Source organism: Zootoca vivipara, chromosome 13, assembly GCF_963506605.1.
Source record: "Zootoca vivipara chromosome 13, rZooViv1.1, whole genome shotgun sequence".
Lineage (NCBI taxonomy): Eukaryota > Metazoa > Chordata > Lepidosauria > Squamata > Lacertidae > Zootoca > Zootoca vivipara.
Genome location: NC_083288.1, coordinates 42,610,367 through 42,635,644, shown reverse-complemented (window position 1 = coordinate 42,635,644; position 25,278 = coordinate 42,610,367). Strand labels below are relative to the sequence as shown.

The following is a 25,278-nucleotide window of genomic DNA, read 5'->3' as shown; positions in this document are numbered from 1 at the left end:
TATAATATACTTGCAGAAACGAAGGAAGACTATTGACTTGATGGCAGGATTTAAATAAACACTCACATCTTTATTAACAAAGAACATTTAAAATAACAAAGAAATGATATAGTGGACTTTTAAGAAACAGCAGTATGTAATAAGGGGGAAACAAACCAGAAGTGGAAGCTGAGGGAAGCCTGGGAGGGAAGGGAATAGATGATGTAATATGAATGTTATTGATATGAGATGTATGTAATGATAGAAAAAGAAAAGTGAATAAAAAGTTAATTAAAAAAATAAAAATAAAAAATAAACTGCAGTATTCCAAAAAAAAAAAAAACCAGCGATGGGGAGCAATGACTATTTAAATTAGTATGCTGCTGCTTTAAATGTATAGTACAGATGGTCCTCATAATGGTATGTTTAAACACAGCCTCACTGTTCAAGCCATACCCGGGTTTTTTTGCTACAAAGTACATTAGGGCTTTTTTCAGCTGGAACTCACTGGAACTCAGTTCTGGCACCTCTCAGGTGGTGCCATTGCCATTCTAGGAGAACAAGGGAGGCCTTCACGGTGAGCTCCGACACGTCTTTTTCTAGAAAAATAGCACTGCTACTGAGTAATTATCAAATTCACCATGATTACTTCGTCGTTTTCCCTGAGTCCCAAGGGAGTTCCATTAGCCACAGGAAAAACAAAGGCCCAAGACTGAAGGGTGCTATCATCATTCCCTGTAGCATCCAAAGCAGGTTCTTAAGGCAGGCAGGTGATGGTCACTCTGACTGTTGATACTCTGCAGTGTATAGTCTTGGCTGTGAATAAGTCAAAAAAGTGACCATTCAGTGCTGCTCAGGGAACATGAGAATAAGGGCTAAGACAGATGTTTGTTCAAGATGGTACATTTCATGCTATTGGTATCGCTGCTGCTTCCTCAGGCTGTGTGGAGTCTAACCGTAGCTCAATGTGGTATCAGTGACCCTCTTCCAGTAAATCACAAGTATTATCAGTCAGGAGACCTCATCATTGCTGGCATCCTATCTCAGATCTACACATTTTCCAACCCTATAACTTTCGAAAATCATCCCTCTCATGAGCTCCTTGATGACATTGTGTAAGGAATTGATTTCTTTATCATCTCGTTTTCCAGACGGTCTAGCTGTGTTAGTCTGTTGCAGCGAAAAAAGAGAAATGGCGGGGAGGACGAGGACTCTTATTATAGCATAGAGTTTACTTATGATGAAATGCACTTAAGCACACAAACATTTATGCCATAATACATTTGTTAGTTTTAGGTTTTAACCATTATCTGCCCAAGTAAGATTCTTAGAATAAACTAGGAGTAACATTACTGGGATTCCATCGCTCTCTACATCTCAATGTGCATTGGTGGTAGTGTGGGGTGGTGGTGGTGTTATTTTGTAGTTGCGGTGCTTATATCCAAATCATCTTCCTCCAACTCTCATTCATTTTTAAGAGTGTTGATTAGGATGAATGATGCCTACATTTCAGTCGCTTTCTTAAGACAGGCATGGCTAAGCTATTGTCCTCTAGATGTTGCTGAGCTGCAATTCCCATCTGACGCAGGCCATGGTGGCCAACGGTCAGAGATGTTGTGAGCTGCAGTTCGGCAGCATCTGGAGGATGCTAGCCACCCCTGCACAGTTTAGATTTGTGGCTAGGTTTTGAGATCTAGTTATGTATATATTTATGGATATTGCAATAATAATGGCAGCAGCAACAATGACCGGAGTACAGTGCTACCTCCACTTACGAAGACGATCCGTTCCGCGGCAGTCTTTGTAAGTCGAGGTTTTCGGAGTCGAAACCTTCGGAAGTCAAAGCGTTCGGATGTCAAGGTATGACTGTATTAATTACTTCAGTCACTCTAAATGATACCTTGCCTTGTGTAAATAATGATTTACAAATATTTAATCCACACAAAACACACTTTTTATGTATAGAAAAACATAAGACAATGGTCTAATTGTGAAAGTGTGCATATCTTCTCCAAACTCAATCTAGTGCATTCTCCTAGATAACTAAGTGTAGGCCTGCATTGTAAATCTAGAAGAATAGTTTCCCCCTTGATAAATAATTGTCTTCACTGTTCTCAAGAAAGATGACAAGGCTATATTTGCTATTTAGGTCTTGGTTCTGAACTGCATACTACCTTCACAGTGTATAGTGTTTACATTCTGATTTTGCTGGATATTCTGTACATAGCTGTCAAGTTCTCCCTTTTTTTAAGGGAAATTTCCTAATGCTGAATAGGCTTCCTCGTGAGAAAAGGGAAAACTTGACAGCTATGACTCTGTAATGGGCTGCTGCTCCATTGCCTTTTTATCATCAAGTGACTACATGGTCTTTGGTAGATGGTTTCGATCCCTATTAGTAACATTTATATCATCCTCAGTAGCAGAGATGAACACTCCTGATATTTATTTTATGTTGATGTGGAGGAATAAAGTTTCCCCTAATTTTACTTCTTGAAGAACTGCTAAGAAAAGTAGAGAACACTGGAAACTGATATCTTGAAGTTATAATAGTTGGGGTAGAAGCAGCTAAACGTTCCTCCTGGGACAACACACAGCATCTTCATAAACCTCCAAGTGTCCCGATTTTCCAGGGACAATCCTGGAATTACAAAAGCCATACCAGCTTCTAATTTGGTTCCAGAAAGTCTCTGTTTCCTTGCCAGTGTTGCTACTGTCAAACATGGGGAGGAGGATGAGCCGGCATTTGTCTAAACAAGGGGGCACCCCATTGCTTTTCCATGACCTCTGCTGCTGGGCTCCTTCCTCAGGCAGCTCTTAGTGGCTGCTGGAGAGTGGGTGAAATGGAACAGAGGCTGCTGTCGCTGGCAGGCGGCTCTTCCCCAGACTTCAACGCTCGCCCCTAAACTCGTGCCAAGCTGCCCGCAGCAGAAGAGTCTGCGGTGCTCTGACAGGCTCTGCTCCACTCGGCTGTCAGCTCTTGCCCTAGCTGCATGGCAGCTAACTGTTTCTGCGCCACTCCCGGAGCAGTGTGTAATGTTGTGGGCGTTGCCGCTTGCATTCCCCGTCCTTCTGCACTGGCACCCCTCGTTGGGAAGCGCTGTGAGCATGTGCTGACAGCGGAAAACCCAGCAAAGGAACCCACAGCTTGGCGCAAGCAACAGGATGCGTCACACAGCGCCCACAACATTACACACCACTCCCGGCGCGGCGCATGCAGCTGAAACAGTTAGCCACCATGCAGCGGGGGGGGGGGGGGGCAGCGGGTGGACAGGGCGCCCCACCATGGAACCCGCAGCCACCTTCGTATGCCCTTGTGTGTGGGGCGCTGGCACCCCTGCTGGTTGGTGCTGTGAGTCCCTGCATCCCACAACCATTCTAAAGGTAAACAACTATTTCCTATTTCGACAACTTTGCTTAAGACGGCCCTGGCAGAGTACAAGGAGTATTGGTTTTAAACGAAAATGAAAAACACCCAATGCTTGCCCCTTCCTCAAATTTATTTATTGGTGTGTGTTTTTCTTTTTGAAAATCTACCAAAGAATGAAATGAAATGAAATCAGGATGAAGGGGTTTTCTCAGGACGGTGGAGAGGGTGTGTGTTGTGTCCCCACTTTCATCTGAGGAATGTTGGAGGGTATGCACCTTTATTCCAATGTGTGAAAAGCCACACAGCTCCCTCACCTCCCTCCCTCCTTATTCACAAGGCAGTACACATCTCCCTTTCAGACCTCTCCCCCAAATCACTATGACTTAGATTACCTGCCCATCAAAGATCCATTTTCTAAGACATGCAAATTCCTCCAATCAATTTTGTCGCCCCACCCTGTGAGAGCAGATCAGTGTAAGAGGCATAACTAGAAGAATATCAGCAGAAGATACGTACAGATCCGTAAATGAAAGTGGCTATCACTGCAGATTTGAAGCAGGGCGAATGTGTATATGTGGATTCAAAATAGATTGGGGTGAAATTCAGAGATGCATATATTCTGAAGCAGAGATGCTCTGACACAACGTGAAAATCTAATTGCAGATATATGACTCAGACCTACCAGCACATCCTGTCCTTCATATTTGCTGTAAATGAGATCAATGAAAATCTCTGGATCTTATCCAACCTCACCCTGGGCTTCCACATCTATAACAGCCATTTCACTGCAAGAGAGACCTATCTGGCCTCAATGGAACTTCTCTCCACAAGGGGCAGATTCATCCCAAACTACAAGTGTGATGTGCATGATAATGCAGTAGCTTTCATTGTGGGTCCTAATTCAAATGTGTGTCTCTTCGTGGCAATGACTCTATATATCTACAAGATTTCACAGGTAACGTGTATCCACGGAACATAGGATTGAAACAAGCCAGTTATACTACTCTTTCTCCTCAGATAAAATTTTGCTTTTCGTATTTTATATTTATATTTATAATTATAATTATATATTTATGAACTAGCTGGCCCGGCCATGTGTTGCTGTGGTTCTTTCCTGTGATTCCCCCCACTCTGTCTGGACACATGACTTATCCTGCCCCCTCCTCCCCCCACCCCCGCGGCACATCCATGTGACTGGCCCCACTCATACCTGCCAAGTTCCTCTCTGAAAAATAAGGGACCGGACCGGAAGTAGCATACCGGAAGTAGCGCGGTGGCCATTTTGGAACTGGGTGGAGCATGCTCAGAAGTGACTTTTGATGCTGCTGTGCCCAGTTCCAAAATGGCCGCTGCGCCAGAATAAACCGGGGGGAAACAAAAAAAATCCGTTTTTTCGGCTGGGGACAGCTGGAAAAACGGGAGTTTCCCAGGGAAAACGGGAGACTTGGCAGCTATGGCCCCACTATGTCCCACCCCATGAGCTATCGAGTCCCCTTCTCCCCCCACTCCTCCAGCACATCCCTGTGACTGGCCCCACCCTGTCCTGACTCATGAGCTATCGAGCCCCTCCTCCCCCACCCGTTTTGGAATGACCATTTTGGCAGTCAGCCTACTCTGTCCCAACCCATCCCCCACTGCTTTGGCTGACTCAGGGTCCCCCCCCATGGCTATGTGTCCCCCCTCCCTTTGTTGTGCCTTATCCCTGTGCTCCCCCGGTTGTGAAAGGCCCTATTCTGTTTGTTTTTCCCTGCTTGGCAATGCTGCAGCCTATTGAATAAGCTAGGCCTTGTTGCTGCAAAAGGACTGTTTTCAGTTGGTTGCTGTGGAATTTTGTGATGTCATCTGGCAGCGCAGCTGCTGGAGTCTTCAGAGTTTCTGGTGGTGATGTCTAATTCGGGTGCCACTTTTTTGTGTTTAACCATTATTTTAGGTGTGAAAGGTGTGGTTTTTTGATAAAAATTTTTATGTCAGATCCCTCCCTGATGGGCAAGGTACGTTCTGCCCAAATTTGTTTCAATTCGGTTCAGCGGTTATGGAGAAAGGCTGTTTCATCCGCGTGCGCAATGCCTACATTTATATATATATATAGATGAAAAGGAGGCCATCAGACTTTCCTTGTCTAGGAAATGTCATTATAGAGGGCAGAGAGTAAACAGGGTTTAGGAAATAACTCTTAACATTTCATATCTCTGGATTTTATTTTATTTTTCTTATAGTTTGGATATGGCTCTGCTCCAATAATAAATGACCAAACCCAAGAGGCGTTCTTCCAAAGGATGTTTCCTGCCGAAGAGCATCAGGCTGCAGGAATCCTCCAGCTGTTGTTGTTTTTCCGGTGGATATGGATTGGGGTGGTTTTTATCAATGGCGACAATGGAGAGAGGTTTGTACAGACCGTGCTTCCTGGATTTTCCAAGAGTGGTATTTGCTTCGACTTTATAGAAAATTTGCCAACACTGTATTTTAGCACTGGCATGGAAGAAATGGTGACTGAGTGGGTCAACATATACAAGGTTATTGTTCGTAGCACTGCCAACGTTGTGGTATTACATGGTGAAATAAATACTGTGGTATTTCTGAGAATGTTTCCCCAGCTTTCAGAACTGGAGGACATAACAATGAAGACAAAAGTCTGGATCATGACGGCACAGATGGAATTTACATCCGTTTCCTTTCAAAGAGATTGGGACATAGACATTGTACATGGTGCTCTATCCATCACTGTTCATTCAAAGGAGATTGTGGGTTTCCAGAAATTTATTCAGGGGAGGAATCCTACCTCGGAGAAAGAAGATGCTTTTCTTAGGGTCTTTTGGAAAACAGCTTTTGACTGTTCGCTCCCTAAAACTGATATAGAAAGGGACGATAGAGACACCTGCAGTGGGGAGGAGAAGCTGGACACACTTCCTGGGTCTGTCTTTGAAATGAGCATGACTGGCCACAGCTACAGTGTGTACAACGCAGTCTTTGCTGTAGCACATGCATTGCAGGCCATGCATTCATCTAGATACAAAGGCAGAGTGATAGTGGATGAAGGAGTGAAACTTCAGAATCAAGAGTTGTGGAAGGTAATGTCCTGAATACACTAAGAACATAGGAAGGATCCTGCTGGTTCAGTCCAAGGGCTTCCTATAGCAGACAACCAGACAGCTCGGGGAAGCCTTCAAACAGGACATTCTGGCAATAGTCTTCTCCCACTGTTGTTCCCCAGTGCCTGCTTTTCAGAGGCATGATACATTTGTTTCTGGAGAATGTCTATACAGTGGTGCCTCGCTTAATGAATGCCCTGCTTAACAAAATTTCCGCTTAACGAAAGGATTTCTCGAGCGGAGGTTGCCTTGCTAGACGAATTCGTTTTATGAAAAATTCGTCTAGCGAATCGCAGTTTCCCATAGGAATGCATTGAAATTCAATTAATGCGTTCCTATGGGCAAAAAAAAAAATTCAATGCATTCCTATGGGATTCGCTAGACGAATTTTTCGTTATAAGAAAAGACCCGTGGAACGAATTAAATTCGTCTAGCGAGGCACCACTGTATCTGCCTTGAATATTAGCAATAGCTTTCCTGTTTTCGCCATGAATTTGCACATGCTTTGCAATCCATGCAGTCATTCATATTCAAACACGGAACTATGGTGCTAAGAAGAGGTCAGCAGTTTCTAAATCAAGAGCCATGGCAGGTAAATGCCCAGATCCAGCAGCCCCAGAGAGAGGTTTGGAATGAGGTCCTTGGAGGCTTGTTGGCATTTTCTGATGTTTGCATTTATTTACAATCCCGCAAACAATCTTGTGTTGCCCTTGCCCCTTGGATCTTTTTCTCCTTGGACTCAGCTATACAGCTGCAAATAAAACGTAGCAAGTGTGTTTTAAGTGCAATATGCAATGTGACACTAGATGGCTATGGCGAGCCTTATGGAAAAGTCAATGTATTGAAAACAAAACAAAACAAAAACCTTTTAAAAAAGCATTTTCAGAACGGTTTTTTATATGTGTGTAGATTCCACCCTTCTGTTTATCTGACTTGTGCATGTTATTGATGGCAACATAGAATCATAGAATCATAGAGTTGGAAGAGACCACACAAGAGCCATCCAGTCCAACCCCCTGACAAGCAGGAAACACCATCAAAGCATTCTTGACATATGCCTGTCATATTGGTTGCAAAAATTATGAGGGCATAGGAAATTTGCAACACTGTGAGAAGCATGCACATTGCAGGTATAGGATGGTATATAAATAAAATAAAATAATAAAATAAAATAAAATAATGGGGCACCAAAAGTAGCTTGTGGAAAATGAAAACCTTTGAGTCTATTTGAAGCATCTTATATATCCATATTATTTGCCTTTTGTTGTTTCAATTTAGCTTCATTGCTACCTTAGGAGAGTCTCATTTAACAACAGTGCTGGAGAAAAGGTTTCCTTTAATCATAACGGGGATATCACTGCTGGATTTGATATTATCAATTGGGTGACATTTCCAAACCACTCCTTTCTTCGAGCCAAAGTTGGAAGGGTAGATCCCTTAGCTCCTGAAGGCAAAATCCTGAGCGTTTCTGTGGAAGACATCGTATGGCCAACTGCATTTAAAAAGGTATTGTAATTATCTGTACATTGTTATTAGATCATTTATGCTTCTATATAGTTTTACTTTTATTAATGTTTAATTGTTTTATAAGAGATCTCTCAGGTATTACTGATAGAGGGAGTCTAAGCTTTAAGACCACCCAAAAATCTGATCAAATTACCTTGCCCCTATCTATTACAGGAGATTGTCATACAACTCCCTTCTCCTCCCCAAAATCTGAATTAATAATAATAATGATGATGGTAATAATAATTTATTTATACCCCACCCATCTGGCTGGGTTTCCCCAGCCACTGTGGAAAATACTGAAATACAATAATTCATCAAATATTAAAAGCTTACCTAAAGAAGGCTGCATTCAGATGTTTTCTAAAAGTCAGAGAGTTGTTTCTTTCCTTGACATCTGATGGGAAGGCGTTCCACAGGGAGGGTGCCACTACTGAGAAGGCCCTCTGCCTGGTTCCCTGTAACTTCGCTTCTCACAGTGAGGAAACAGCCAGAAGGCCCTCAGAGCTGGACCTCAGTGTTTAAACATCCACTAATTTCATTTATGCACAGGTACAGCCGCTTTCTGTGTGCAATGACATTTGCCATCCAGGTTATAGCAAGAGCAAGAAGGAAGAAAAACCTTTCTGCTGCTATGATTGTCTTCCATGTCCAGAAGGGAGGATTTCTAAATTTAGAGGTAGATACATTTTATTCATAGCATTTTCCTCAGGTTATTAACTGCTATCAATCACTTGTTCATCTCAGTTTATGGACAAGAATTTACTTCATATTTAAATGTTCCAAATTTAGTGCTGGCAGTCATGCCCACAGCATTCCTTTGTTGTTTAGCATAGTCTTCAGCTTCTCAGAAGAAAACAAAATTTAAAAGTAAACAGGATTTGAGCACACCAGGACAAGAAGAATATGTAGTTCACTCTTGCTTTGTGGTGTTCGGGGAATTAAAATACCATCAGTGATGGGATCTGCTATGCGCATATTCATGCAAAAGTAACTGAGATTGTGCACACTGGTTTTGAGCTAGGTGTTTTGTAAATAGGCCTGTGCTAAAAGAATTTTCTAACAAATCTTTGAGAGGTCAATGAGTTTTTGCTTCACTTTTGGATCCAGTTTTAAGATTAATATTATTTTAAATCATTTTATTCATGAAAGAAGAAATGGGTGAGGCCTCCGCTACTTCCAACTCTTCATCCAACAATAAAAACTAAAAATAGAATTTTATTTAGTATTCAGTGAGTCAAAGTTTCTGAATTTTTTTTTTCGTTCAGGGAAAGGAAAAACTTTTGGATAATTTTATCTCATTAAAGAATATGTGACAAAATCCACTCTGCTCCTTTTCCCCACCCAGAAATAGCACAGAAAAATTCACTCAGTTGCTTTGAATTCAGCAATGTACTGTATGTAGAAGCACATCCATGTATAAAACAAAATCTGTTTCCTTTTTTAGACGCAGAATACTGCATTCAGTGTCCAGAAGATCATTATGCAAACAAAGAACAAGATGTGTGTGTTCCAAAGAAGATCAGCTTCTTGTCATACAGAGAACCGTTGGGGGTAATCTTAGCTAATTTTTCTCTTTCCTTTTGTTTTATAACAGCTTTGGTGCATGGGATATTCATTAAGCACAAGGACACTCCCATAGTCAAAGCCAACAACCGGAACGTCACCTACACTCTCCTCACCTCCCTCTTGCTCTGCTTTGTTTCTGCTTTGCTGTTCATTGGCCAACCGCACAAAGTTAGGTGTCTCTTTCAACAAGCTGCTTTTATAATGATATTCTCTGTGGCAGTTTCTTGTGTTTTGGCCAAAACAACTACAGTCATTTTAGCTTTCATGGCCACCAAGCCAGGGTCCAGTATGAGGAGATGGATGGGGAAAAGGCTGGATTTTTCTGTTGTTGTTTCCTGCTCCCTCGTTCAAGCTATTCTTTGTACTCTGTGGCTGGCAATCTCGCCCCCTTTCCCTGATTTAGATGCACATACAATGGCTGAAGAGATTGTCCTGGAATGTAATGAAGGATCGGCCATCATGTTTTACTCTGCCCTGGGCTATATGGGCTTCCTGGCCATTATCAGCTTCACTGTGGCCTTCTTAGCCAGAAAGTTGCCTGACAGTTTCAATGAAGCCAAGTTCATCACCTTCAGCATGGTGGTCTTCTGCAGTGTGTGGCTGTCCTTTGTCCCAACCTATCTTAGCACAAAAGGGAAATACATGGTGGCTGTGGAGATCTTCTCCATCTTGGCCTCTGGCGCTGGGTTACTGGGCTGCATCTTTGCCCCTAAATGCTATATCATTTTGGTTAAACCTGAGTTGAACAACAGGGAGCAACTGGTGAGAAGAAATAATTCAGGCATTAGAAACCAATAACCCCTAATTGTGATATTAGTTATTGCTGGGCTTGAAATGTCTCCTGAACTTTGTAGCCCTATTCTGTTGATGTGAAAGGTTTTGAGGCAGAACCCTTTCTTTTTTTCATCATGTACACAGTAAAGATAAAGATAGATTGTGTTAGCTATGTTTTATTGAATCTACATGCAATGTTTAAACCTTGGTAATGCACTCCATTTTTTCAATCCAGTTCAAATCATTGTTTCACATTATCATTTACAGCTTATTTTAAAAATTCATTTTAATAAGATTTTACAAAAATGAGCTTATAACAATACCAAAAACATCCATATAAAGAGATTTCTCTGAATCTCACAACTTCCCCCCATCGCTTCCATGGGTCCTAATGTGAACATTTTCAACTATATATTATTACATAATCTATTTTTTTATTCGGCCTCGGTCCAGTATACCTGAAAGAGCGTCTCCACCCCCATCGTTCTGCCCAGACACTGAGGTCCAGTGCCAAGGGCCTTCTGGCAGTTCCCTCGCTACGAGAAGCCAAGTTACAGGGAACCAGGCAGAGGGCCTTCTCGGTAGTGGCACCCACCCTGTGGAATGCCCTCCCACCAGAGGTCAAAGAGAACAACAATTACCAGACCTTTAGAAGGCATCTCAAGGCAGCCCTGTTTAGGGAAGTTTTTAATGTTTGATGGATTTCTGTATTTTAATATTTTGATGGGAACCGCCCAGAGTGGCTGGGGGAACCCGGCCAGATGGGCGGGGTATAAATAATAAATTATTATCATTATCATCATTATTTATTTATTTATTATTATTATTATTATTATTATTATTATTATTATTATTATTATTATATTCATTCATATTGTCCATATTAAAGGTAAAGGAAAAGGGACCCCTGACCATTAGGTCCAGTCGTGACTGATTCTGGGGTTGCGCACTCATCTTGCATTATTGGCCAAGGGAGCCGGCGTATAGCTTCCAGGTCATGTGGCCAGCATGACAAAGCTGCTTCTGGCAAACCAGAGCAGCACATGGAAACGCCGTTTACCTTCCCGCCCGAGCGGTCCCTATTTATCTACTTGCACTTTGACGTGCTTTCGAACTGCTAGGTTGGCAAGAGCTGGGACCGAGCAACGGGAGCTCACCCTGTTGCAGGGATTCAAACCGCCGACCTTCTGATCAGCAAGCCCTAGGCTCTGTGGTTTAACTCACAGCGCCACCTGCACCCCATTGTCCATATTACCAGCTTCAAATTAGTCCTGATCTGCTGATAGGCACTGACTTCAAGCTGGCTGGTATTGGCTGAACTTGGTGGGGAGTTCCACATTGCGATCGACCCCTGCTAAAAGCAAAACTAACACTGAGAAATAGAGCAAGTGTCACCATATGTATTAAGGACACCTCGGACCCAAGGCCTTGGATGCACGATTACCACTTTCAATGTGCCTAGCACCACTCGCTATAATGATTTTATTCAGCCAGTCTCCTGTGGTTTAATGTAGGAAAGGATCAAGAGGGCCAAAATTCCTCCAGAGTCCAAGCACCTTAGCCTTGTTCTCACACTACATAAACTGAAATCAATTTCTCCAGCAGTGCAGATTTTTCAGGGAATATTTACTAATACTTTCCCTGTTTGCCACTAGACGTACTGGTGGGCATGTTTGTACTAACAGGCACCACACTTGGAGGGCCCTTTTGTCACTCTCAGCCCTAGGTGAGAAGTCAGGTGCTTCTATGGCTGTGTAGGTGCTACTAAAGACATGGACATGCATTACAGATGGTTTTTTTTAAAAAGCAAGACATGGTTTAGCATGACATCTTCATGAAGACCCTGTTTTGCCTTTCCCCTTAAAAGCAGTATGGTGTGCGGTTTGCCAAGATCGTTGGCTATCCATCAGGAAGGATACCAACTTACAACTTTATTCCGCAAAGCTGAGGAAACGCATGCCACCTTTTTCAGTTGGCAATACAAGATGGGGAAAATGTTGACTACTCTATGGAACTGGAAGCTTCTGTCTGCTTTTTGAACCTCCTTCTTTTGACAACAGCCTGATTTAGAAATTCTGCCCAGTTTCATGCCATGTATAGAAATAGAAACTATGCAAAACTTTTCTTCTTTTACGCCAGTGTTTTCCCTACTTTAAGGCCTCCTTGACTTGATGGCCATTAAATAGGTGCCTGCCCTATACCAAGCCAGAACATTGGTTCATCAGACTATATCAGGCACCCCCAAACTTTGGCCCTCCAGATGTTTTGGACTACAATCCCCATCTTCCCCGACCACTGGTCCTGTTAGCTAGGGATCATGGGAGTTGTAGGCCAAAACATCTGGAGGGCCGCAGTTCGGGGAAGCCTGTACTATACTAACTGGTAATGGCTCTCCATTGTTTCAGATGGGGAGCCTTCATAGCCCAGCTTTGAGATAAAGGCAGGGGTTCCCAAACTAAGGCCCAGGAGCCGGATGCGGCCCAATTGCCTTCTCAACCCGGCCGGCAATCAGCATGTTTTTACATGAGTAGAATGTGTCCTTTTATTTAAAATGCATCTCTGGGTTATTTCTGGGGCATAGGAATTTGTTCATATTTTTTTTAAAAAAATATTGTCCGGCCCCCTACAAGGTCTGAGGGACAATGGACTGGCCCCCTGCTGAAAAAGTTTGCTGACCCCTGAGATAAAGGGGTCCCTCTAAGTCTCTTGTTATTACAAATAATTTGCTAGGAAAAAAACTTTTGATGCAATATTATAAAAAAACTTTTTTCTTATTCCACCAAGTCTGATCTATCTAACTGGAAATACTGGAAAATACCAGAGACTGAACCTGGGACCTTGCGTATGCAAAACATGAACTACTATCTTTCCCTTCTTTGCCCAACAGACCACTAATTGGATTTCAAGGCTGAATAGAGAATTGATATGACATGTGAATGCCAGACGTAAAAAAAAAAAAATCCATCTCAGCCCTTGGATAACATCCAAGCCAAAGAAGCAGGATGGCAACATTCATCCTTTCTTCTTCCAAGACACTCTTTGTAGCAATTTGGCCACTGCCCCATGGACATCCTTGTTCCTCAAGGTATAAATGATAGGGTTGAGAAGTGGGGTGACCACAATGTAGAAAAAAGCAATTTTCTTGTCACTGTCTGGAGTTGTCCCTGACCTGGGTCTCATATACATAGAAATAACGGTGCCGTAGAACAAGGTGACCACTGCCAGGTGGGAAGCACATGTGGAGAAAGCTTTGCTCCGACCAGCAGCTGACTTCATTTGTAACACAGAAGACAGAATGAGTCCGTAAGAGGTCAGGATAACAGAAAGGGGCACGAGAAGGATAATCACAGCTGCTCCAAAAATGACAGCCTCCGTAACACGGGTGTCAGCACATGCAAGTTTCAACACTACGGGCATCTCGCAAAAGAAGTGATTGATGAGGTTGGGGCCACAGAAGGGGAAGCGAAGAGTGCAGGCCACATTCATCAGGGAGAGAAGGAAGCCACCTGCCCAGGAGCCTGAGGAAAGCCGCAACTGGTGCCACTTGTCCATGGCAACAGCGTAGACCAAGGGCTGGCAGATGGCCACATAGCGGTCATAAGCCATGGCACCAAGCAGAAGAGCTTCAGTGCTACCCAGGGACAGCCCAAGGTACATCTGGGTCACACAACGGGCAAAGGAGATATCTCCATTCCCAGACAAGAGATGAGCCAACATCTGGGGCACAGTGCAGGTGACATAACATATCTCCAGACCAGAGAGTTGAGTCAGGAAGAAGTACATAGGTGTATGGAGGCGGGGGTCAGCCAGCACCAGCATGATGATGACCAGGTTGCCCAAAAAGGTAAATGAGTAGAATATGAGGATGACCACAAAGAGGAGAATCTGTGTCCTGCGGTGGTTGGAGAGCCCTACTAAGATGAACTCTGTGACAGAGGTGAGGTTCTCAGATTCCATTCTAGCCTCCTCCCTGTAGAGAAAGGACAAATGTAAGAGACCAGGCACAATGTGACAACCATAAACCACCATCTCTCCCACAAAGCAGAAGGAAGGTTCTAATATGTTTTTAAATAATATGTTTTTATCATTGATGTTCTGTAATGTGCGTTTAATGTTGTGCACTGCCTTGGGATCCTTGGGATAAAGGGTGATACATAATTTGAAACTGAAACAACAACAACAACAACAACAACAACAACAAAGCAGGTGGATGTTCTTTGTTGTGAGAACCACCATTTGACTCTCAAATATTCTTAGGTATTATTCTTTGGCATGACGATTTAGATAGTTGATTTAGATAGATAGTTGATTTAGATAGATAGTTGAAGCTCTGTGCACCAAGGTACCATGTAATACAATTTGGACCATGATGCTGATTATGTGAAGAGAAAGATTTAGACTGCAACCCCAACCCCACTTACCTCGGAGTAATTCCCACTTTATTCTGTAGAGCTTGCATCTGAGTAGGCACGGCTAACATTGCTCCTTTTATTATTCCAGTTGAAATATTTCAGGTAACCAAAAATACATAATAACAAACAAGACACCTATAATATAACTTGACTGTACACTTAGTCCCAGTGCTGCTTCTAAATGCACATGAAGAAGAGGGGCAAATATTGGAGAAGATAAAGAAACAGCAATGTGGAAGGTCAACAAAGATAATGTATAGATTTTAGGTTGCAGACCAAAAATGTTTAGGTATAATACCAGTCCATAATGGACAGTGGAGACCTGGAGGAAAGACTGCTGCCTGCTTTCACAGGGGGGGGGGAGGGACCTGAAAAAATGGAAACCAAATAACTAGGAATTGTTTTAGATTTAAGCCCTGTAAGCTGCCTGCTATGTTCCATGGCACAGAGGGCGTTTATCAGCTTCAGCTGGTGGCCCAGCTGTGTCCCTATCTGGGATAGGCGATAGCCTAACTTCTACCATCTATGCTCTGGTGTCCTCTAGGTTAGATTACTGCAACACGTTAGATTACTGCAACAGTGTCAAGGGGCTATTGGTGGAGGTCTTCTCAGTGCTGCTTTGAAAGGGATGCCTGTGGCACAATCGTGGTGGACATACTTCTCATGGCCGATTCCTCCAATAGGAGGAGGCGGGGGGAATCTAGATTTTACTAGCTTTAAAGCGGCAAGAACTGTCTGAAGATACTCTGATCTTTAAGTACACTGGGAAGCACACCAAAGAAACATATGTAACACATACATCAGGGATGCTACTGACCCTTAGCTCGTTGTCTGTTAGAGTCTCCGCTGGGAAGAGGTTGGAAATAAATTGTGATGCCCAGATTTTTAAAGTAGAGTCCCTGAACTCTAGAGTTGGGAGAAAAGCTGCTTTGTATCAGGTTAGATCACTGGTCCATCAAATAACTGTGGTGTTGCAAATTTGATTGAACCGTCTTCTACTGCCATACCTGTGAGGTGTCTGCTCAAGTCTAGCATTGGCTATCTTGACTGGCAGCCAATCTCCAGACAGATGACCTATTGCCATTTAAAGGAGATGCCGGGGACCTTAGACCTGCAAGGTGTGTGCCTTTCCACTAAACTCCTGCTTTCCAATCCATTTGGACAGGTGCTCCCCCAGCCAATTTTTTAAACCCTTTAAATGGGAGAATGAACATCATCTGGCTTGTTCAACTGCCTGTTCTAAGTGTTAGGTGGTGGCTGTTGTTGCTGTTTCCCCTTGAGCGCATCAAGAGACTGAGGATTCGGTACGATAATGAAGATTGTGAGTCTACTCCCCAGAGGCTCCCCAGATTCCTTTGGAGATTTCTTCAGGATTTGTAATAGTCCCTTCTCTCTCGGGCTGCAAGCAGTTAAAATACAAAAATGGAAGAAGGTAACAAAGATGGTGGAAATAAAGAAAGGCAGTAATTTACTCTCTTTTTTTAGCCTACAAGTAAGGTTGTGCACATTCCAAAGCAGGAAAGAGTTTGAGTAGGGATCATTGTTTTTAAGCAAATTATGTTGCATGCATACTGAAAAGTATTCACGGCACATTTCCTATGTTTTTCATATACAGAAATATTTAAAAATTTCTTAGCAAATAGGGAGCCTAAGGGTAGATTGATTTTTCCCACTGATGTGGATATGAAGTAGGAAACCAAATACTAGCTGTGTGAAAGAATAGTGGCCCTTTCAGCCTGGCAAAAAAACACAGAGAACCACACCTGTCAATGTGAAGAAGTTTATTAAGTTCCAAAAGGGAAATGGGAGAATAATGCTTCAAGAACATAGAATCATAGAGTTGGAAGAGACCACAAAGACCATCCAGTCCAACCCCCTGCCAAGCAGGAAACACCATCAAAGCATTCTTGACATATGCCTGTCAAGCCTCTGCTTAAAGACCTCCAAAGAAGGAGACTCCACCACACTCCTTGGCAGCAAATTCCACTGCCGAACAGCTCTTACTGTCAGGAAGTTCTTCCTAATGTTTAGGTGGAATCTTCTCTCTTGTAGTTTGAATCCATTGTTCTGTGTCCGCTTCTCTGGAGCAGCAGAAAACAACCTTTCTCCCTCCTCCATATGACATCCTTTTATATATTTGAACATGGCTATCATATCACCCCTTAACCTTCTCTTCTCCAGGCTAAACATACCCAGCTCCCTAAGCCGTTCCTCATAAGGCATCGTTTCCAGGCCTTTGACCATTTTGGTTGCCCTCTTCTGGACACATTCCAGCTCGTCAGTATCCTTCTTGAACTGTGGTGCCCAGAACTGGACTGACCAGAGCAGAATACAGTGGTACTATTACTTCACTTGATCTAGATGCTATACTTCTATTGATGCAGCCCAAAATTGCATTGGCTTTTTTAGCTGCTGCATCACACTGTTGACTCATGTCAAGTTTGTGGTCTACCAAGACTCCTAGATCCTTTTCACATGTGCTGCTCTCAAGCCGGGTGTGTCCCATCCTGTATTTGTGCCTTTCATATATATTTTTTGCCCAAGTGTAGTACTTTACATTTCTCCCTGTTAAAATTCATCTTGTTTGCTTTGGCCCAGTTGTCTAATCTGTTAAGGTCATTTTGAAGTGTGATCCTGTCCTCTGGGGTATTAGCCACCCCTCCCAATTTGGTGTCATCTGCATGCTTGCTCAGGATGCCCTCAAGCCCATCATCCAAGTCATTGATAAAGATGTTGAATAAGACTGGGCCCAAGACAGAACCCTGTGGCACCCCACTAGTCACTTTTCTCTAGGATGAAGAGGAGCCATTGATGAGCACCCTTTGGGTTCGGTCAGTCAGCCAGTTACAAATCCACTGAATGGTAGCATTGTCTAGCCCGCATTTTACCAGCTTCTTTACAAGAATATCATGGGGCACCTTGTCAAAGGCCTTGCTGAAATCAAGATAGACTACATCCACAACATAAAGAAAACAATTTAGTTCATGTCTACCTATTCTATTGCAGTGCCTTACAAACATGCTTCTGGTCTCCTGGCAAGAAACAAAAGCAGCATTGTGTGTCAGATGAAGGTTAAGGAACAATTGGCAGTGTTGGCAGCAGTCCATCTTTTAAGGGTTCTTGACCCAGGTAGGCTCTGATTGACAGGCAGCACTTAAAGGACTGCCACATCCATCAGAGAGATGTTTAGCAGAAAGCTTTCCCAAACCTGGTGCTCCCCAGATCCCTTACCATTGGATATGCTGATAGAAGTTGGACTCCAAGACATGAGCCATCATACCTGAGACCACTATCTGGACTTCAAGGCTGAACAGAGGTTTGATACGTTGTTTTAATGCCAAACTTAAGAATCAGACCAATGCAACCCTTGAATAACATTGAAGCTAAATAAGTAGAACATCAACAGCTATACTCTTTTCTTCCAAGGCCCTCTTTTCAGCATTTTGGCCACTAGCTCATGGAAATTTGTTCCTCAGGGTGTAAATGATTGGGTTGGAAAGCGATGTGGTAAAAGATAGCAATTTTCTTGTTATGATTTGGAGTTGTCCCTGACCAGGATCTCATATACTGTATATTCCTGCGTATAAGACTACTTTTTAACCCAGGAAAATCTTCTCAAAAGTTGGGGGTTGTCTTATACGCCAGGTTGTATTTCTTATATGGCGAGTATATCCCAAACTCTATACAGTGGCCCCTCGACTTACGAATTATTCGACATCCAAAGTTTTCGACTTACGAACGGGTGAAATGGCCGCACGCTTACAAATTTTTCTACATCCGAACGGAAACCGTTGGTGGTTTTAAATGCGGTTTCCTCGACTTACAAATTTTAAATGTGGTTTCCTCAACTTATGAAATTTTCCGAATATTTTTTTTTCCTATGGGAAGCCGCTTTTTTACTTACGAACTTTTCGACCTACGAATGTGCATTCAGAATGGATTAAGTTCGTAAGTCGAGGGACCACTGTATTTTATCTGGGAAAGTTGGGGGTCATCTTATACGCCCAGTCGTCTTATACGCCAGAATATATGGTACATAAAGATTGACCATTGGACTGACCCAGAATAAGTCAAATCCCATTCTCCATCTCATTCTGCTGGATATACAGATCCAGCCTTAGATTGTGTCATCAGTTCCGCCCCAGCTGAAATTATGGTCTACAGTGGTACCTCTAGTTATGAACTTAATTCGTTCCGGAGGTCTGTTCTTAACCTGAAACTGTTCTTAACTAGAGGCGTGCTTTCGCTAATGGGGGCCTCTTGCTGCCGCTGCGCTGCTGGCACATGATTTCTCTTCTCATCCTGGGGCAAAGTTCTCAACTCGAGGTAACTCTTCCAGATTAGCGGAGTTTGTAACCTGAAGCGTTTGTAACCTGAGGCGTTTGTAACTCGAGGTACCACAGTATTTGTGTCTTTCAATTCCAATCTACTACTCTGGGCTGAGAGCTGGATCTGGCAAACGGAGGCAGTGGCACAAATTTCAATTCCAAATTTTCTGAGAATCAAATGCAATGGCAATAAGATGGCCTTGCTGGTTCCCCCGACAGCTTCCCCATTTTGCAAATAGTCCCATGTGCCCCAAAAGGCAATTGGCAGCTCCTAGTCAACATGACCACTTAAGCAAGGTGGTGACACTCAATTGTGTTTCAAACCCCATCTTTGCAGAACCTTAGCTGCTGCCCTATGGACATCCTTGTTCCTAAGGGTGTAAATGATAGGATTGAGCAGGGGGCTGACCAAAATATAAAACACTGCAAGTTTCTTGTCAAAATCAGAGGCTGTGCCCAACCCAGGTCTCATGTACATAGTGATGACAGTGCCGTAAAACACGGTGACCACCATCAAATGAGAGGTGCATGTTGAGAAGGCCTTTTGCCTGCCGGAGCTTGACTGCATTTTCAGTACAGTGACCAAAATGAGCCCATATGAGGTCAAAATAACAGAAAGAGGGCCCAGGAGGAGGATAGCAGCCGCCATGAAAACCACGAACTCAGTGATGTGAGTGTTGGCACATGCAAGTTTCAGCACCACGGGTAGCTCACAGATGAAGTGGTTGACACGATTGGGGCCACAGAAAAGGTGGCTGAAAGTGCAGCCCACATTGATTGTTGCAAGAAGGATGCCTACCAGCCAGGAAACCGAAGCCAGTTGCAGTTGGCGCCACCTGCCCATGAGGATGGCATAAAGCAAGGGGTGGCAAATGGCCAAGTAACGGTCGTAGGCCATGGCACCTAGCAAAACACATTCAGTGCCACCCAGGGTCAATACCAGGTGCATCTGGATTGCACAACGCGTTAAAGAAATGGCACCATTTCTGGTCAGGAGGTTGAACAGCATCTGGGGCAAAGTGCTGGTGACATAACATATCTCCACACCTGCAAGGTGAGTCAGGAAGAAGTACATGGGGGTGTGGAGGTGGGAGTCAGTCCGAACAAGCATGATGATCACCAGGTTCCCTGCAATGGTAAGCAAATAGATGTTGAGGATGACCACAAAGAGCAAAATCTGGGTCTTGCGGTGGCTGGTGAGTCCCACCAAGATGAACTCGGTAATAGAAGTGAGGTTCTCAGCCTCCATTCTGGCTTCTCCGCCTACATTGATGGATGGATGGAGAGAATAAGCAAAGAGAAGTTAGGATGAATGCAGTCATTTTAAAAACAACAACAACCACAGATGGTGTAGTTTTTTTCTCCCATGAGATACACATACTTGGCTTCACCAGGAACCAACAGTATTCATCCCCACTATCAACCTGAACCCGTACCAGTTTACAGAACAGGTGCAATTTCTGGAAACAGATACTATTGTGAGACTATGTAATGGACTTATACAGTGGTACCTTGGTTCTCAAACTTGATCTGTTCCGGAAGTCCATTCCAAAACCAAAGCATTCCAAAACCAAGGAGCACTTTCCTAAAGAAAGTAATGCAAAACAGATTAAGCCCTTCCAGACTTTTAAAAACAATCCCTAAAACAGCAATTTAACATGAGTTTTGCTATCTATTGAGACCATTGATCCATAAAATGAAAGCAATAATCAATGTACTCTACTATAAAATAAATAAGACAGTATTGTACATGATAATTCTTTTTTAAAAAAATCTTACTGAAAATATTTTCTTACTGAAAATATTTTTCTGACTGATGACAGTCATTATTTGGATGGGTGTTTTCTTTTTTTAAAAAAAAACACACACCATTTCCACAGTCACATAATCAATCAATCAGTAGCTGAACTGGGTTCCACACAGTCACAAAAACAAATTACTGTAACCGAAAAAGCCTCAAAGACAAAACTGCAAAATAAATAGCAAAAACAAAAGCGCCAATCTTAATCCATTCAGGAAGTCCATTTGACTTCCGAAATGTTCAAAAACCAAAGCGCAGCTTCTGATTGGTGCAGGTGCCCCGGAAACAATAGCTGACAGCCACATCGGACATTTGAAAACCATTTCATCGGACATTGAAAAACATTTGAAAAACATTTGAAAACCAGAACACTTAATTCCAAGTTTTCAGTGTTTGAGAACCAAGGTGTTTGAGAACCAAGGTACCACTGTAATGACCTCTTTATATTGGAAACTTTCTTATTGAAAATCTGTAATATTTTTATGATTCCAGCTTCCACCCAGAATATACCACAAAAGCCATTGTCTACAGGTAGGTCCTGCAATACAACGGCATCTATCCTGACCCATCAGACAGAGATTCACAACTTAAGGATTTACACCAGACATTTCTTAGACTGCAGTACCAACCCAACAACATGAAAAACAGATTAAAAAGAAAGACTGAGGTCTGCTACAGGAGAGACCTGATAGATGAAGTGACATGACACCACTTGATGTCACTTATAGCTCTCAGCTAAAACTTATTTGATATATATCACCTACAGTTGGGGTAGCCAACATGGTGCCCTCCATATGTTGCTGGGCTCCAGCTCCCATTAGCCTTAGTGAGCATGGCCAATGGCAGAAACAAAAACAGCATGTCTATAGATAAAGAATACAGTAAAGATACAATCACAATATAATAAATCATGAAAAGATTATTACATAACAGAAGATACAAGGAAGCAAAGTCAAAAATATAAGAAGAGCAGTAAAAACTCATTAGTCTTAACTTACTAACAACTATCCAAGAAAGGGAGGTGTCTACACCGTGCGAAAAAAGCATCAAGGAAAAGGCAAAGTGGAACTCTCTTGGTAGGGCATTCCAAAGTCTGCTTGTGATCACATCTAGGCTTCTGATGAAAGGGGTGTTCACACTGCGGTTAAAAGAGCAAAAAGCATGTTGTCCTTGCTGTCCTTGTTCTTGTGCCTCCGTGGGTGAAATCAAACTGCTGGAGAATCACAGCACCTGCTGTGGCTGGTAACTCGCAACTGCTGCTTCCCACATTGTTTTTCTGTGTTAGCAGCACCAAAGAGACCTCCTGGGGCACAAGCCTAGGCAGTCTGTATGGAGGCCTTGGGCTGCCTGGACTAGAAGACCCCCGTTTTCTTGGCCTTTTTGATGTGGCCCAAAGGAAGCAGAGCAATAGATTTAGCACCAGCTAGGCTGCAGGAGTTGCCAGAAGGAGGCATACAAGGCACCTGGTCATCCAGCCATCTTATGGACTCTACTCCAGATTTCTGCAGGGTTTACTCCTTAGCCTTTTCTTCTCCCAAAGATGTCCTGCAAGGCAATGAATATGGATTTTTCCTCAGAGGTTTACTCCGGAAGTCGTTCTCATGAATGAGTATAGCTGCAAGGCCGTGGCAGTTTAGATCAGAGTTTTCATTCCCCTAGATCAGTGTTTCCCAACCAGTGTGCCTCCAGATGTTTTGGGACTACAACTCCCATCATTCCTGACCACTGGTCTTGCTAGCTAGGGATGATGGGAGTTGTAGTCCCAAAACATCTGGAGGCACACTGGTTGGGAAACACTGCCCTAGATGAGCTACCTTCCCAGGTTGACAAGCCCCACCTGCCCCTCCTTTGCCTCTGCTGCATGTGCAGTAAGTGTTTTCTTGACCATTGGACCCACAATTGGTCTTGTATGCTCAATCCACCAGAGCCTGACTTCACATGCAGGGGGGAACCCTAATGCACTGAGGGTATGAGACCCATCGGCTACCCTCACCTGTTATAGCCAGGCAGTTGAATCCATTCCTGACAGCTTCTAGGAGCCACAGGTGGGAACTGAGTGCAGGGTGGGGACCAAAGGTGGACAAACTACCCCAGAAGGAACACAACATGCCCCCCAGCTCCCCTAACACCCCTCCACTAACTCCCCATGCACCCCAAAAGCATGTGACAGTCCACATTTCCAATGAGTTCCATAGTCTATAAGATTGAGATGGAAAGAAATGGCTTTCTGCTGAACTGGATGAATAGGCAATCTAGCCTAGCAATCTTTCCATTTTAGGCTAGCAACAGCTGTCCATGACCTCAGGTAGATGTCATTTCATAACCAGAAGTCCTTTAATGCCGGATGCATTGGACATGCAAAACATGCGCTCTTACACTTAAGCTACCTGTATAGGGCTCCGCCAACTAATTTTTGAAGATCTCCATGGTTAGGCAAAACCACCTTCTCCCATCTGTGGAATCAGAAGACGAACACCATCCTTGCTTTTTCCTCCCTGCAATTTATCAAAGGTCTGAGGTCCCAGTGAGAAAATAAAGATGTTCATTTTACTCTGCAGATACTTCTGCAATCCCCCTTGGTGGTTTCCTGTGGATCATTAACAGCTTGTTGTTTTTTGGGGCCTTCTGGGTCCCAAGCAATTAACATATATGAAACAGTACAGTACAATGCAAACAAAACAATAGAAATATTTCCTCCTCGAAAGAACTAAGTGTGTCTTATGGTCAGGTATGTCTTATTGAGCGAAAAATACAGGTGTATGGTAAAGCTGAGGTTCCTAGATCTCTTTGAGAGGTGCTGCCCCAACCTGTTTTTAAAGTCTTCCTAATTGAGAGTTGATCTTATTCAGCTACCTAAGTCTTCTCGGGATTCAAACAGAGACAGCAGTGTTGAATGATTTCTCCCTGCCATTTGCCAAAGGCTTGATAATTCGGTAAGATAATAAGGACTGTGAATCTCCAGCCCTTGATCTGCTCCAATCCCTTTGTCTCTCTGTCCCCTCAGCTCATTAACAATCCCTTACCTTTTCCTCCAGCCACTTGGGAATGAAGCTTTTGATATTTTAATTAACAATACAGAAGGGAAACGTTTTCAAACTTTTCAACAAAGAAATGAAATGTAGGTTCAAGTTTGCTAAAGATTACACCAGTCCAACATCAGAGTTGCATGCGCACTAAAATACACAAACACACCTTGAATATAGCAGTTCATTTTTATTTTTATTTTTGAGGGGGTGGTGGTTAACGGAGTACATTTGCATGTATTACATGAAATTTTCATTTCCAACTTTGCTTCAATGCCAAGGCAAAAAAATGAAGGAAGGGTTTTGATATTCATTTATTAATATGCAAAAGGATGTTCTGTGCTCCTCTCCAGTTCAGTATTCCAGCCGTACCATGCCCTCTTCCAGAATACTCCATTCCACCTAAGCTTCCTTGTCCTGCCACCAAAAAATAGTCAGGATTCTTTGTAAACTGAGCATGCCCTGTCTATGTGAGGCTCTTTAGGGGGGATTGCTCCCTTGGTTTCCCTCTCATGGGGGGGGGAGATTCCTGCGAAAGCTGGGTTTTCCTCAAGAAAACCAATAGCTCCCCGGAGGGCCTCATCTATCCCCCATGCTTGAGGGTCACCACTGCTGTACTCTAGTCTTCAGATACCTAATCTTATGAACATCTTACCCACTGTCCCCCCATCCACAACCTGAAATCTGCCTCGTTTGCTGATTCCCTACTTCACTCTCCTGAACCACAAGACTGAAGTCAGCTTGTTAACTGCATTGCAAAATTCAGAATATTGCACCTTTCAAAATATACGGCTCATCCAAATTTTCACTTTCCCCAGGGAAAACCTGCTGAATCAGAACAACTACCAATAGTTTTCTTTTCTTGCATTGCTTCAGAAATAGGTAGGTTCGCTTTTAAATGTGAACTGAACGTGAAAACTACCCCCTCCCTAAGCAGGTGTAGGTTGTTGTGAAAGCTTCACCTGCTGAAATTCCCTTTTTTACACAACTATTAAAGGTGCAGCTGGTATCAGACTCCTGAAAAATTAGCCAAGATGTACAAAAATAAGTCACCAAACTGTTGGAGGTGTGAGAAGGAAATAGGAACTCAAATGCACACGTGGTGGAAATGTGCAGAGATAAGTAAATATTGGAACAACATTTACGAAGAATTAAAGAAAATGCTGAAATGTAAGATTATAAAAAAAACCAGAAATGTTCCTATTAAATATAATACCAGAAGAAATAAAAAGTGCAAATAGAATATTACTTATGTATGGTATTGTAGCCGCGAGAGTCTTAATCGCAAGAAACTGGAAAAATAAGAACACACCCAACGTATCAGATTGGCAAATTTTAATGAAGGAATACTCACAGCTAGCCAGGGTTACTGGGAGCATTAGAGGACAAACGAAACAAAAAATAAAAAAGGAATGGAGGATTTTTGACGA

At 43.0% G+C, this 25,278-nt stretch overlaps 3 protein-coding genes across 3 annotated transcripts; 1 reads left to right on the top strand and 2 right to left on the bottom strand.

Annotated features, from left to right (window-relative positions):
- The first annotated feature begins 876 nt into the window (after positions 1–876).
- LOC118095599 (vomeronasal type-2 receptor 26-like) lies at positions 877–10,308 on the top strand. Its single transcript, XM_035136845.1, has 6 exons — positions 877–1,094; positions 4,124–4,301; positions 5,563–6,414; positions 7,714–7,941; positions 8,494–8,620; positions 9,389–10,308. Exons 1-6 carry the CDS (start codon positions 877–879, stop codon positions 10,306–10,308), a joined length of 2,523 nt encoding a protein of 840 aa, XP_034992736.1.
- A 2,988-nt stretch (positions 10,309–13,296) lies between these two features.
- LOC118095600 (olfactory receptor 2D3-like) lies at positions 13,297–14,241 on the bottom strand. The gene has a single exon (XM_035136846.1). The coding sequence runs from the start codon at positions 14,239–14,241 to the stop codon at positions 13,297–13,299; it is 945 nt and encodes a 314-aa protein (XP_034992737.1).
- A 5,090-nt stretch (positions 14,242–19,331) lies between these two features.
- Positions 19,332–20,273, bottom strand: LOC118095601 (olfactory receptor 5A2-like). Its single transcript, XM_035136847.1, has one exon. The coding sequence runs from the start codon at positions 20,271–20,273 to the stop codon at positions 19,332–19,334; it is 942 nt and encodes a 313-aa protein (XP_034992738.1).
- Positions 20,274–25,278: the final 5,005 nt, after the last annotated feature.